This window comes from Fusarium vanettenii (assembly GCF_000151355.1).
Source record: "Fusarium vanettenii 77-13-4 chromosome 11 genomic scaffold NECHAsca_36_chr11_2_0, whole genome shotgun sequence".
NCBI lineage: Eukaryota > Fungi > Ascomycota > Sordariomycetes > Hypocreales > Nectriaceae > Fusarium > Fusarium vanettenii.
The window spans coordinates 181,162-195,545 of record NW_003315850.1 but is presented as its reverse complement, the minus strand read 5'-3'; the positions used below and the strand labels follow the sequence as shown (position 1 = coordinate 195,545).

General features: G+C 50.0%; 7 protein-coding genes across 7 annotated transcripts; 4 read left to right on the top strand and 3 right to left on the bottom strand.

Moving 5' to 3' along the window:
- Positions 1-119: 119 nt before the first annotated feature.
- On the bottom strand, positions 120-1,172 carry NECHADRAFT_51971 (uncharacterized protein; the record flags this gene model as incomplete). Its single annotated transcript, XM_003042281.1, has 1 exon — positions 120-1,172. The coding sequence occupies one exon, from the start codon at positions 1,170-1,172 to the stop codon at positions 120-122; it is 1,053 nt and encodes a 350-aa protein (XP_003042327.1).
- Positions 1,173-2,375: 1,203 nt separating this feature from the next.
- NECHADRAFT_51945 (uncharacterized protein) lies at positions 2,376-3,517 on the top strand (the record flags this gene model as incomplete). Its single annotated transcript, XM_003042370.1, has 4 exons — positions 2,376-2,685; positions 2,727-2,855; positions 2,911-3,216; positions 3,276-3,517. The coding sequence occupies 4 exons, from the start codon at positions 2,376-2,378 to the stop codon at positions 3,515-3,517; spliced, it is 987 nt and encodes a 328-aa protein (XP_003042416.1).
- A 1,103-nt stretch (positions 3,518-4,620) lies between these two features.
- Positions 4,621-6,201, top strand: NECHADRAFT_97205 (uncharacterized protein; the record flags this gene model as incomplete). Its single annotated transcript, XM_003042369.1, has 8 exons — positions 4,621-4,806; positions 4,859-4,965; positions 5,019-5,178; positions 5,232-5,344; positions 5,394-5,577; positions 5,631-5,789; positions 5,842-6,031; positions 6,089-6,201. The coding sequence occupies 8 exons, from the start codon at positions 4,621-4,623 to the stop codon at positions 6,199-6,201; spliced, it is 1,212 nt and encodes a 403-aa protein (XP_003042415.1).
- Positions 6,202-7,281: 1,080 nt separating this feature from the next.
- Positions 7,282-7,992, top strand: NECHADRAFT_86508 (uncharacterized protein; the record flags this gene model as incomplete). Its single annotated transcript, XM_003042368.1, has 1 exon — positions 7,282-7,992. The coding sequence occupies one exon, from the start codon at positions 7,282-7,284 to the stop codon at positions 7,990-7,992; it is 711 nt and encodes a 236-aa protein (XP_003042414.1).
- Positions 7,993-8,427: 435 nt separating this feature from the next.
- On the bottom strand, positions 8,428-9,256 carry NECHADRAFT_26710 (uncharacterized protein; the record flags this gene model as incomplete). Its single annotated transcript, XM_003042280.1, has 3 exons — positions 8,428-8,518; positions 8,567-8,998; positions 9,051-9,256. Coding segments are annotated over 3 exons (729 nt in total), but the record flags the coding sequence as incomplete, so codon positions are not given.
- A 1,515-nt stretch (positions 9,257-10,771) lies between these two features.
- NECHADRAFT_51931 (uncharacterized protein) lies at positions 10,772-11,856 on the bottom strand (the record flags this gene model as incomplete). The annotated part of the gene is made up of 3 exons (XM_003042279.1): positions 10,772-10,908; positions 10,968-11,724; positions 11,788-11,856. 3 exons carry the CDS (start codon positions 11,854-11,856, stop codon positions 10,772-10,774), a joined length of 963 nt encoding a protein of 320 aa, XP_003042325.1.
- A 433-nt stretch (positions 11,857-12,289) lies between these two features.
- On the top strand, positions 12,290-13,407 carry NECHADRAFT_51952 (uncharacterized protein; the record flags this gene model as incomplete). Its single annotated transcript, XM_003042367.1, has 3 exons — positions 12,290-12,414; positions 12,475-13,122; positions 13,170-13,407. 3 exons carry the CDS (start codon positions 12,290-12,292, stop codon positions 13,405-13,407), a joined length of 1,011 nt encoding a protein of 336 aa, XP_003042413.1.
- Between the last annotated feature and the right edge of the window lie 977 nt (positions 13,408-14,384).

Sequence of the window (14,384 nt, the reverse complement as noted above, 5' to 3'; positions counted from 1 at the left end):
AGTCTTTCCCAGCCAGAAATGAAAACAGCCCCCAGTTCATCCATCTTAGCCCTTCAATGCGAGAAATGACAAGCGCAGTGCTCAGACCAAGGATATCGAGTGGAGACGAGACGTTCTGATCAGGCATGGAGCTTACATCCCACACATGGCCTGGGTGGTTGAGGGCTTTGATACACGACCGGATTTGGAGACCCTGATACGTTGAGGAAGCCAACAGCTCCTTTGTCCAGGCGGAAGATGGCATGGTCTATTAGGGTGTATGTCCCTGGAACTGCCATCTTGAGGTCCACGATTGTTGAGCCGCCAGAAGGAACCGATACTGTCTGGATGCCTTGTGACGGGGGGCTGAGAACACCGCCGTCTCGGTACACGTTCTTGAAGTGGGAGCCGATAATGTGGAATGAGCTCGTCAAGTTGGGGCCAGCGTTGCCAAAGAATATGCGGACGTTGTCGCCAACATTGGCTTTGAGGGGCTTGTCTCTTGTGAGAGCGGATTCACTGCCGTTGAAGGCGACAACTTGAGGTTCTTCTCGCAGACCGTTTGGATAAGAAAACTCGACAATCTCAGAACGACGTCCGTCATCATCGACCTCTGGGGGCTCATGGTAGAACTCGCTTTGCATGACGTAGTATTCTTTGTCCACTGGAGGGAGATCTTCGCCCTCTGGCTGCACGTACATCAGGCCGTACATGCCATTGGCGATGTGAACGGGCACTGGCGCGGCAGCGCAGTGGTACAGGTAGAGTCCTGGGTACAGTAACTTGAAGCGAGCGGTTTTTGTCTCATTCTCTTCAGCTGTTGTTACAGCAGCGCCACCTCCGGGTCCTGTGAAGGCGTGGCAGTCGATGTTATGCGGATTGCCAGCAGGATCCTTGTTTGTAAGGCTGAGCTCCACGACATCGCCCACTTTAGCACGGATGAAAGGTCCTGGAACTGTGCCGTTGAAAGTCCACTGCTCATACTTGTACTGGCTTGTGAGCTGTGCAAGTTTTGTTGTGGTGATAAGTGGGACTTTGACAAGAGCAGGGTGATCTCTTGTGATGGCTGGTGGAACATTGGGCGCGGTTGTAAGAATGGCATTTTCAACGGGAAGATCCGCCAGCTGGACGCCATTCTCGGTGATGGGTTCGAAAGCCTGTACATTCGGGTCTCCACTAATAGCAGGAACCATGGCGATAGAGCCCTGGGTGATGTTAGTCTAGGTTTAGAAGTCACAGGGGCTAAGCTGGGAATTTCCACTTACCTCTGCTTTGGAGCAACAATCCAGACCCCTGCCTTCCATTGAGCAGCAGTCACCCTCCTTTTCTTCTTTTGGGACGTTCTCGTCTACGCAATTGTGGCATTTCGGCGGTGTCAAGTCCATCCGGACAGGGCTAGGGCCACGCTGGTAGAGGTAGTAGCCGAGAGCAATGCCCGTAGAAGCTGCAACAACAGGAAACAAGCGAGCATAATTGGCTCCATTATTGACTCTTGGCTTTGAAGTGAAGGATCTGATCCCAACAGCCGGAGCTCTCCGGGCTTGTCTCGATAAGGTTGTACGGAGAGCAGTGGAGACGGCGGCTCTGCTCCCCATTGAACAAAGTTGACTAGCTGCTGGAGAGAGGCTCCAACATGTAGTCACCAAGCGACTCATTGTGTAACGATGAAGAAAGAAGCAAGTAAGAATCCCTGGTTCGGTTGATAGGCTTAATTTCGGGCGCATACAGGGCTGAGCAGGCCAGGATGTTATCTTTATAACAAGCAAATCAGACCACGACGACGGCATAGCAGAAGAAACCCAATGTTTGGAGCATAGGGGCTTGGTAATCAGACAGGGTGACCCGCCGTGTGACAGGACCCTTAAGACCACGGCTCCTCACCGTTGGCCGGAGTAGGCTAGACCCCTGTGACATTAGCCTGGTAAAAACATGCGAACCAAGACGTCGACGGGGCCACCGAGGACCGACTGGTCATCTGGAGGCAGGGCATACGCATTTTCCTATTCATGAGGTCTTCTGATGGTGGTAAGACTATCTGGTAGAAACGGCCCTACCATGGAGGAGAATGGGTCTCCTGAACCTTTGAGTCGGGCCAGAGTGAGAAATCTCAGAGGTAATCTCATGATGTCAATACGGCTACTAGGAGTCTTGCGTTAATTAGAAACCAGCTGTCAGGAGATGTTTAGATGCTCCGCATGCCTTGCTGGTCTCGGGACGGACTTGGGACTGCGAGGCTATTCTCGAGGGTTATGAGTTGGGAGCGTTAAAGAGATGATAATTCTCTCGAAAAATACGAAAATGCAAAACCCAAGCCAATTGACCTCGATTGTCTATCAAAAACCTTTTGTTGAAGTCAGGATCTCACCTTGATACCTCCTTCCTCATTCACCTTCACCATGAGTAACCCGCTTGTGGTAAACATCAACAACCTAGCGGCGTATACACCCGCGGAGACTATAGAACTCATCTCTAGGATCGGTGTCAGAAGAGGAAACATGCGGCCTGACAAGGTCTTTCTTTCCGCAGTTTCTGCTGGCTGCCTCCTCTCCTTTGGGTGTGCCGTGTCCCTCACTGCCATGACAGCCCCTTGGTACCAAGAGAATGCCCCTGGACTTATCAAACTGATAGGGGCTGGAGTTTTCCCCCTGGGTCTGGTGATGGTGGTTCTCACTGGGGCTGACCTCTTCACCGCAACCACCATGGTGTGTTTGGGTACCTCTGCGCCTCTCGAGTCTTGGCTAACCGAGTTTTCCAGTTTACAATGACATCTGTTCTCCATGGCCGGCTCCCGGTCCGAAAGATGCTGCTCCACTGGTTCCTCTGCTTCTTCGGGAACCTCGCAGGCTCGCTGTTTGTCATGGCCATCATCATGGGATGTAAGATCTCGCCAATCTCGTCCACGTAGGAGTTGAAGCTGACAGAGTCGAACAGATGGCGGTGTTTTTGATGCCTCTCCCTATAAGGAACAAGTGGTATCCTTCGCAACCAAGAAGCAAATAACCCCTCAATTGCACCAGATATTCCTGCGAGGCATAGGGTGCAATTGGCTCGTGTGTCTGGCCGTGTTCCTCGGAACCCAGGCAAAGGATCTGAGCTCAAAGGTGATTGGAATGTGGTGGCCCATCTTTGCATTCGTGTCCCTGGGACTTGACCACGTTGTCGCCAACATGTTCTACATGCCAATGGGCATCTGGCTACACACTCCCGGTCTGAATATCGGTCTATACATCTGGAAGGGTAAGAAACTCCATTTCCAGCTGGGGGGATGAAAAGCGAAACTGACAGTTCATTTCAAGGCATGATCCCTACAACCCTTGGAAACGTCCTCGGGGGCGGTCTGTTCGTTGCCGCGTACTACTGGTACATGTACCTCTGTATGGAAGACCCTGTCAAGATCGACGGCGTCGAGTATCAGGGGCCTCACGTGGAGACTCACTCTCACCTGCATTTCCTCGACGGCAGGAAAAAGAGCGCTGTCACGGACGAGGAGAGCGGAATCGACACGAGGGACGTCTCCGTCTCTCACAGCACCAAGTAAAGGGGGAAGCGCCTGACAATAACGAATGATGAATACGGCAATGGCAAGACTTTTTACGGGGCAGCCTAGACTAATTAATGGGGGTTCGCACCGGGCTAGATGAAGGTTTTGACGCGTGGGCCTTGCACGATGATTAGCGTTTGCTATTTCTGTTCGCTGTTGAATATTGATTCCACATCATTGCTTGCCGGACGACGTATGCTGCCCAATTGCCCCTTTATGAGATGCAGTAATCTCGGCTTACGAGAGAAGAATTGGCATGGAGGCATCTTGTGAGAGCATCTCCGGTAGAGGGCTAAGCTCGCAGGTCGTTTGACCGACAGCGTGATCAGGAGCTTCCGCGGATTTCTACAAGGGATGAAGAAATGCATGCTGACCAAGTGGAACGCTTTTCCTGTCAGATCATGGCATCATATCATTTTAATATTTCCCCGGGGTGGGCATTTAAGCGGTAGATTTCAGCATCTCCGCGGTACTTGAACCATCTCCACGGAGGCATCTCAAACGTCGCGCAGGGGGCCTGGACCAACGAGATCCATTTATTTACTCATCAGACCATGATGACACTAACGCACAAAACGTTCTAGTCTCCGCCGTTGGATATTCGGACGGCTCGGGACGATACAAATCACTTGGAGCTGGTCTAGACCCTCGTATCGGGATCTTGGGTCGTAGTCGTTGACACTGCGCGGTACTTGGGGCGTATCACAATGACGTTGACTTACATTCCGGCGACCTTGGATACAGACATAGTCTGCAAATAGAGACTCTGTTATTTGCAACTCCTCCTTTATGGATCAGCGCTAGCAACGTGGTACGTCCGATCCATTGCAACCTTGCGAGAAGTCAGAAGAGTGGGCCATCTCCGAGGACAAATCGAATACTGCTTTGAAATCTGATGATCTCATGATGTCCCGTATACTCCGGGAAGCTGATTATAAGACTTCTGAGACTGATGCTGTGAATGATCGCTTCTCTCATCGCCCTGCAGATCATCAGCATCCATATCCATAAACATGCGGCCCGTCCCTTCAAAGATGATCTCTACCAAGTTGCTCTTTCGCAATCCGCCCACCCGACAGTTCATTAGGACAGCTGCTTCAATGGCGTCAGAACCTCCGAGTTTCCCGTTCAAGAGGGCTTCTGGAATGGAGCCCCCGGCTGAGTTTGCGCGTTTGCGAGCCTCCGACCCAGTGTCCAAGGTCAAGCTGTTTGATGGCAGTCTTGCGTGGCTTGTGACCAAGTACAAGGATGTCACGTTTGTTGCGACCGATGAGAGGCTCTCCAAGGTAGGACTCTAAGAAGCTCCTCATGAAACTACTTGGCTAACAATCATCGCAGGTCCGCACACGCAAGGGCTTCCCGGAGCTAAGCGCCGGCGGCAAGCAAGCTGCCAAAGCCAAGCCGACTTTTGTTGATATGGATGCTCCCGACCACATGAAGCAGAGGTAAGCCTTTCACGGCGACAATCCCGGAACGTCAGCTCTAATCTCTTGCACAGGGGTATGGTGGAGCCTCTATTCACTCGGAAACATGTCGAGAAGCTGCAGCCGTACATCCAAAAGACAGTCGATGATCTCTTGGCTGCCATGAAGAAGAAGGGTTGTGCCACTGGCCCCGTTGACCTGGTTAAGGAGTTTGCGCTCCCAGTGCCGTCATACGTATGAAGTTCTACGATACCACTGTCATTAAGTTGCTGACTATTCACCTTCAGATCATCTACACGATCCTTGGAGTCCCTTTCAACGACTTGGAGTATCTTACGAATCAGAATGCCATCCGAACAAACGGAAGTTCCACAGCCCGAGAAGCCTCTGCAGCAAACAAGTAAGTACATGTTGTATCTATCTCAAGATTTTAACTCACTCATAAACAGGGAGCTCCTTGACTACCTGGCCAGCTTGGTTGACAAGCGTCTCGAAGCGCCCGAGGACGACATCATCAGCAAGCTTTGCAGAGAACAAGTGAAACCTGGCAACATTGAAAAGGCTGATGCAGTGCAAATTGCATTTTTACTTCTCGTTGCCGGCAATGCCACTATGGTGAACATGATTGCGCTGGTAAGTTTGGATCTCACGCACCCTATTAGTGTCCAGCTTCTGACCAGTATCAGGGAGTTGTTACCTTGTTCCAGCACCCAGAGCAACTGGCGAAGCTAAAGGAAAACCCATCACTGGCTCCTCAGTTCGTCGAAGAACTATGTCGATATCACACAGCTTCAGCTCTCGCTATCAAGCGAACTGCCAAGGTTGACCTCGAAATTGGCGGCAAGGTAGGTTGGCAACAATTATGTGGTAAGAACTCTTGAAGCTAACCCGTCCCAGCATATCAAGGCAAACGAAGGCATCATTGCCTCAAATCAATCCGCCAACCGCGATGCAGACATCTTTGAGAACCCCGATGAGTTTAACATGAACCGAAGGTGGCCTGCTGAGGATGCTCTTGGCTACGGATTTGGTGCCCATCGATGCATTGCCGAGCATCTCGCTAAAACGGAACTGACTACGGTGTTTGGTAAGTGATATCTCTCAAGTTTCTGCCTTTCTAGAAGTGCTAATTAGAGCGATATAGCCACGCTGTTCAAGGAGTTACCCGATCTTAAGATTGCTGTGCCCTTTGAAAAGATCAACTTTACTCCGCTGGACAGAGATGTTGGCGTGATTGACTTGCCGGTCACATTCTGAGCTGGGGATACACGATCCCATCTCATCTGTATAATATTACGGCGTTTATTACTAGGTAACATGGAATTCTTGGTGAACCATCCCCACGACGAAAATAGCCTGCTTGGGCGATCATCAGACTGTCTGGCGCTGCTTGCAAGTACGCGTTCTTGCAAGATAAGGGAATAAACTTATCTGCCTATCAAAACCCTGATTTCGGCGAGACTTTATCTACTCTTAATCAAAGTTGGCTGGTGGTTGCCTGCCCGGAAAAGCGGCTCTTTAGGTTCGCTCACTCTTGAGCCATCGAACTCAGCTAGCCCCCTTCGCAGAGTTTGTTACAACGTCCGCAAGCGATTGTAGAGAGTTTGATGCTGTTGCATATCTATTTGCACCGTACAACCCAAATTACTTAAGAGAATTACTACGAGGACCATGCACTTCTACTACGTTCATTTGTCTTACGACTGTTTTGTTTCCGTTAGATTACTGAGAAGCCCACCCTTTTGACAGAGCACTTCTACCAGGAACATCCTCCCACAATTTATGTAGCCTTTACTTTATCTAATTGCAAGAGATAATCAACCAAGCTATTGAAGATCCAACTTATCTCAGCAAAACAGAAGCACACTTGCCTTTAACAGCAAGAGAATCCACCATCATGCTGGCTTAAACGTTAATAACCTTTTTCGGCTATAGCCACGAAAGTTGTGTAATATCAATGTAAGCTTTGTGTATATCGGTGTTTTACAGTATTGGGTTTCATGCCGATATATGCTCGTAGGGTGCTCCTTATTCTTATGCCTATTAGGTTCTTTTGACGGAGTCACTATGCCTAACAAATAGAGAGAGAGACAGAAAAAGAAAGCCAGGACTTGCGTCTAAAGTGCTACCGTTGCTTCTCCCCAGAATGCATAAATAGCATTGCGCTCCTCAGCCCCCTTCTATTCAGCGATCTCAACACACCGAGCTACTTGACTCAACTGCTACGTTGTGCCGGCAGTAAATACACCAAGCAGACAAAGTCTCCAAATTTGAGTATTCCTTGGATATATCACAACCACAATTTTCAACAGACTGCCATTTCACACCACAAAACACATGGACGAATTAAGATGTTCAAACGAAGAAGAAGCGCAGCGATTCCTATCCCTGGTAGAGGAACATTTGCAAAGGCAGAAGCAACAGCCGACATCGCCAATCTACCCCATTAGGCCCACTCAGTCAGTTTTGGGTGCTTTCACACGTTTCAGAGAGCATCTAGAGGAGCAGCAGCGAATAATCGATCAGAGCAAGAAGAGAATACGGGAGGCACAGGAAAGTGCAGCGGCTAAGCAGAGGGAGGAAGAAGCCACGGAACGCAAAGAACAAGAGAAAAGGGAACGAGAAGCCAAGCAGCGAGCTGAACTTGCACGACAAAAGGAAGAGCTAAGGAAGCTGGAAAGAAGACACGAGTGGTCAGATGCATGGAAGAGGTACGAGAATGGTTGGAAATCCGCAGACGACACGGACAACCTCGGCGGCAATAAAATCCCATGGCCGACAAAATCAGGACTACGACAAGATTTGAGCGAGTCAAGTGTGCGACAATTCTTTCAGAAAACGGCATTTGTTTATTCCTCCAACGATCACGCTGAAGAATTGTTCCAGACCATGACAAAGGAGACGAAACGGTGGCATTCTGACAAGATCCAACATCGCTTCAGACGAGATATCTTCCAAAGCAAGTACAGAGAAGATATTGACATGGTCACCAAGCTGATTGTGGTTTTGTGGAAAGAAGCAAAGATGGGAAGAGGGGGAAACAAATGAGAGTGAGTGGCAGTTCTCTCTCAAAGGCCTCTCCATCATGTGGTATTATTACAACACTAGAAATTTCCCGTGATTCATTACAACACATTAACTCAACTCAAAAGAAATAATGTCTCCCTCTCATACCGTTTCTTTATACGTGCCTTTGAAAGTACTCTCGCTCCGACCGTCGTCACCATCGTCCACCACGACCGTCGTCTCAACAGTTTTCGTGATTCCGTGTGGCTCAGGGAAAATTGCTAGATGAATCTCGGAGCCATTGTTGCTGCCTTCACGAGCCGGTGGGGCCTCCTTGCCTAAACGGCTCATGAGTGTGTTGCTAGGTTTCGAAACCGTGGCAGCGCTGGTGATGATTGCACGCGACGTGATACCGTAGTTGGTTGGGTTGGATCTCTCTCTGCTGTTTGAGTACCAGCCTTCACCTCGACCAGTTTCGCTGCTTCGAACCACCTTGGAGATGAGGCTGGCCATCAGTAGCTCGATGTAGAGCTTGATGATGTATGCCACAGGAGCGAATTGCACATATCTATGGAAGGTTAGTGGCCATCCCTCAACTATAATAGATAGAACCTACAGGTAGGGGTTAGGCAGACTCAAAAAGCCAAGCAACAGAATATCCATGGTTGTGGAGATGCCCACCATGCCAGCGTTAAAGTTGAAGAGCCTCCAATACTTGCCCAAGCCATCCTCAATCAAGCGATAGCGCACCAGATATAAAAAGTAGAGGTTAAGTCCCAAGTCGATGATAAGGAAGAAAATCTTTTCCACCTTTTCAAAGATAACGTTGTGATGGACCTGAGCAGGAGTGGCACCTTTCATGTGGGCGACGGTCCAGATATAACAAACGGCAATGTTGATGAAACCGATGCTGATGACTAGACTCCATTTCAAGTGCGTGGCCCGGCGCTTGTTGGTCATGATCAAGGCGACTCGATTCGCGATGATCTGGGGCAGGAGTTGTGTCTGGAGTGCCCATAATACAACTGTAAAGAGGAAAAAGACGAGGCTGAAGATGACAGTTGGCCATGGTCCCCCAGGAATACTCGAATCACACTTACCTTCCTTTAATGACATTGTTCAAGAACAAAAAGGTAACAATGGCAAAGATAAAGTTGGTCCAAGCCTCAGCCCAGATCAAGTACAGGTACGTATTGTGAAAGCTGTGGGTGCGCTTCCAGATGCTTCGAGTCTGCCCAAAGACCTTTGCAATAGTAAAGACAAAGACACCCACAAAGAGGCCAAAGTAGATGGAAGCAAGATCCACCATCTTGGGCAACAGAAAACAGACCAAAGAGGACAAGATGACGAGATACGAGGAACGAGTGAAGGGGAGGAATGCACACGACACCTTATATCTTCAGTACTTGTCATGGGGGAGTACTCGGTAATTCGGCAAGTTGACCACCGATCGACAAATCGCTCTCTTCTCCTACCCACTAGCTGTAGATTCCCCATGTCTTTCAGGGCCACATGCCAAAGTCTGGTGCTCAATATCGACAAGCCCTGCGCTTCCGCATTATGAGGATAAACGCCACTAATAAATGTGGCGTCCAGTCTGACGGCCGTACCTCGCAGACCGTCTCAGAGACAAGGCATCGTCACTATCCGCTGCCGGCACTTGATACCTGCCAGCAAGGATGAATTGACTCGCGTTGCTACCAAGACGGCAGGTTCCTGGGCTAGTGACGAAGCTATCGTCAGGGCAGTACCGGATGCGTCATCCGTGCGGCAGCGTTTTAGCTGTCCAGAATGGGATCAAGGTTGCGAGCTAAGAGGTCGGTAATCTCGACGAGTCAGCCTAGCGTGTAGCATCGTCCTGCCTAGTTGGGAACGATTGTCTCAGCTTGACCGTTATTGGTCCCTCTTGTCAAAGCCCATATCCCAGGGTTTGGGAACGCGTAAATCACTGGATCCCGTGGTGATCATTGATCGACTTCTTGGTCCCTGTCCTCCCCCGCTTCAAGAGATCACCTTCAGGGACAGTGACAACCTGTCTAAGCTATTAAAGGTGACACGTCCGACACTAAATCCCCGAAAGGGATCAGCATCTCGTAAACATCCCCGGTATTGAGCCGAAGGGGCCCAGACCGTGCCTGGAAAACTGCGTCACCTGGCGGGTTTAGAGTTTGTGTCTAGTTTATCTTGCCAGGGCTGGAACTAGATGCCACCGGAATGGCGTTTCATCCCAACGGATGATGCCTGCCCCAGCGGTTTTCGTACTCTTCAGCCAACTGCCGGTCTCTTGGCCTAATCTGTTCTAGATACACAAACGTCTTGAATGCCCACCTCTTTTCCCCTGGACCCTGAGAAGGCGGACTCAACTCTATCCATGTGGCTGCAGTCTTCAGCGGAAGATGCCTTGAAAAGGCGTTCATGACCTCAACCACTTAACTCCTTATCGCTCCATGTCCCAATCTAGTGTCCATAGTCAATTCCTTAATGCCACATGGTTCAGGAACCGCTGCGCAGTGGCAAAGTCTCTTTAATCCGTGGGTAGGGCAAGCTTCAGATGGCATGGGCTCGAATCCGCCATGAGATATGAAGCACCCGTGCTTCGGCATCGCCTTGAGACTCGCAATCGTAAGTATTCTTATAGTTCAATATTTAGGAAATACTTGTGGCCTATATTATCTCGTATTCTATGCATTAAAATCCATCTCGCTCGCGATTAACAATTTGGTAGTCCAACTAAAACAACGCAAGGAAAAAACTCAGCAGGAAACAAAAACAGGAATGACAGTAGCCATCAACGCTGCCACCACAGATAACACCACGATTCCTAGTTAGCGTGTAGCTTAATCTGCGCCTCGCTCCATTCCCAGAATTCTTTGGCGATGCCAGTGCCTCCCTCTGCCCGGGTCTTGGACCCAGCGACCATGTCCTTGGTAGCATGCCACAACCTTCCCCACGGAGCCACTATTGAGTAGTCAGCGACAGATCGATGTTTGATCGAAGCCAATATCAGATAAACTCACCAAATAGTCCCGACTTTTCCAAGGTCACTTCAGGGGAGAAGCCAGCAAAGATGTTGGTGTATGCACCGTAGATCGTGGGAAACAAGACGGTCTTGCGGAGAAACCAGTGAAAGGCAGGGCCCATGGTGCGCCAAAAGTCCGAGTCCAGATTTCCGGGGTTGAGAGGGGTTGAGATGATGCCGTGTTCCTTGTATCGAGCGGCGAATTCGGTGGCATAGAAGTAGTCACCAAGCTTACTGATGTAGTACTGTTCAGTCGAAGTTTCTTTGGTGATATCCTTGACTCTCTGCATGTAGTTCTTGGTGGTGGTGGCGATAGCAGCAGTGGATGAGGCCCAGACCACACGAACCGTTCCAGCGGGCGAGTCTTTTGCCGTGGAGAGTAGCGTGGGGGTCAATTGCTGCGTGAAAGCCAAGGTTCCGAGACAGTTAACTCCAAGCTGAATCTCGTAGCCCTGCTTGGTCGTGGAACCATGTTCAGTGAAACCAAGACCTGCATTGTTGAAGAGGACATGGAGTTTGCTTTCTCGGCGCAGAATTTCTGCTGCAGAAGCCTTGATGGTGGGGAGATTGGCAAGGTCCAGGGGGAGGCAGATCAGTTCTCCACTAGACTTGGGAACAGCAGCTTGAATGGCATCACAAGCTTCCTTGTTCTTGCTTTCAGAACGTGCCATCATGTAGACACGCGCATTCTTGGAGTAGAGAATCTGGGTGATTTCTTTGCCAATTCCTGTGTTGGCGCCAGTCACGACAATGACCTAGCAAATTGTTAGCATTCTTGGTGGGGGTGTAGGGTAGCCAGGGTTCGTGAGTGCACTAACCTTGCCCTTGAGATCTGGAAGATCCTTTGGCATGAACTTCGGGGACCCGGCAAAGAAGGCTTGCCGCATGATGTTGAGAGTACCTGACATGATGGATAGTGGGGAGCTTGTGGGAATGTTGCTTGTGGTAAATCGTTGGAAACGGTTGATGGTAAATTGGTTGGGATGATACTTGGAAGAGTGGTTGCGATAATGGTCGTAGAGAATGGAAGAAGGAAGGCATTTCATAGAACGGTTAGAGCACTTATATACGCGATCTTCAATGGCCTCATTTCCTGCTTGAACTTCGAATGCCGTCGTCAAACCCGTCGTCAAACCCAGCGACATTGAGACATGGCGTACTGAAACCCGCGGGGTTCAGACACTCTAGTGCCTGAGGCATCAATGACGCGTGGATCCCGGCCCAACCCCGCGGGCTTCATTTCCGCCTCGCCTGACACCAGCTATCAATCCACTTAAAGTACCTTGGGATTTGATCAACCTCGGGCGTCGAGCAGCAGAAATGGCTCCGAGTACGGCTCCTTATTCCACGCCATGGATTCCGGCACCTTATGGTAGAGCCTGCGTTGGCTGCTCTCGTGCCAAATGCAAGTGCTTTTATCGCTCAAATGGTGGAAGATGCGAGAGGTGAGATCCGTTTAGGCGCATTCTACATGCTGACAAGATGACATGTCTGACTGATTCTAGATGTTGTCGTCTTGAAACTTCCTGCGAACCTGCTGCCGGTGTCCGAAAGAGCAGAGTCAACGCGATACGATCTGCACCAAGTGCCGATGCGAGATTGGAGCGGAGGCTTGACGATCTTGTCTCTCTAATACAGTCACAAGACGCCAGCAGACCGACAGCTACTCTTGGGACGAACGGTTTCCCTTCAGTTGAGCCTAGCGGACAAATTCCTTTCGACCCACCGCCAGAGTATAGCACTCCAGCGTCGCCTGCATCATCATACCAGCCGGACGTTGCGATAAACTCGGCCGATGCCACGGTCGAGCTCCTACGTCCTGCAGATTCCGAATCAAGCGATACCTCTCTGATACTGAGTGACATGTCTCCCCATGGCCTCACAGATCGTGTCGCTGAGGAGCAGCTCAACACCTTCCGACGTTCCTTCTTACCCAACTCACCACTCTTTCACCTCCCTCCCTCTCTCACTTCTCGACAGTTTCGTCAGCAGAAACCATTTACTTGGCTTGTGACTATGGCCTTGTCATCCAAGCAGATCTCCAAACAGTTTGCCATGGAGGAGACCATCTGGCGGATCATATCAAAAAGAATAGTCTGTGAGCATCTCGCCAACCTCGACTTGCTCATTGGACTCATCTGCTTTGCGTCATGGTATGAGAAGCGGCTGAAGACAGAATCATGCGTTTACTCTTTCCTAGGTCACATGGCTTCAAAATGGACAAGCCCTTCATGACAATGCTTACTCAAATGGCCGTGTCACTGGCGTTTGAACTCGGTTTGCATAAACCTCCGGTAAATGGGGCCCAGCGCTGCAAATTCGGGCGATCTGTTGCCGAGCAGCAACAAGCACGGAGGGGACGGACACTAGAGGAGCGACGAACTATTCTTGCTCTTTTTCACTTGTCTTCGTCGTATGTATCCATCAACTCTCCTTGAGCGCCCAGTCTGACGTCTTGATCCCAGAACTTGGACCGCATTCCGCAAGACGGAGCCTATGCGCTGGACTGTTTACATACAGGAATGTCTACAAATTCTCTCCGAGCAAGGAGAGTCGCATCTTGATGCAATACTAGTGGCCCAGATCAAGTGTCAGCTTATCTTTCACCAGGCGGAACCGTTTGCTTCAGTGCAGCCATTTTTGGAGGTTACTCAGACGTCACCATCTGCGACTCTCATCACAGCACTGCTGAGGCAACTTGGCGAAGTGAGAGAAACGTTGCCTCCCAATATCAAGTCTGAGAGTGAGTTGAACATCTCCAAAGCATTCGCGAGAAACTTACAGTCCCTAATGTTCTTTAGGAATTATCCAGCTGTACCTTTGTTATGCGGAACTGGCCCTCAAGAAACACCTCATCGGAGAACCAAAGACAAGTAGTCAATCAATCCCAGAAAACTCCCAAAGACTTCAAAATCTGGATTCAGCTTTGGGCAGCACCGAAAGATGGCTGGGACTCCTGTTTGATATGCCTCTAAGCGACCTGGCAGGCATCAATGTCGACTTTTGCACGCAGTTCCTCCACTGTCTGGTAATACTCTTCAAGTTGACGATCCATAAAGAGCCAGGATGGGACATGGAAGAAGTGAGGAAGAGGATCGATGTGATGAGCGTTCTTGATCGTTCCCATGAGGTGCTCGGGGAAGTTGCCATGGCTATGGGTATCGTGGACGACCCCGGTCCTCGTATGGGCCTCTTATTTAGGACGGCTGGTCTCCTAAAGGCTGTCAAAACCTTGTTTATGGCAGAGATGCAATCAAGGCTACCGCAGGATGTGCCACAAGAACAAGTTGTCGGGGATCTGGGTGGTGGAATGGATGGCCAGGGTTTGAACTTTTCAGATGAGCTTTTCGAGGGCTTGTACGAGGAACCATGGCTTGCTGAGTTGTTTGACTCAGCGTGGCAGGGAGACTTTGAT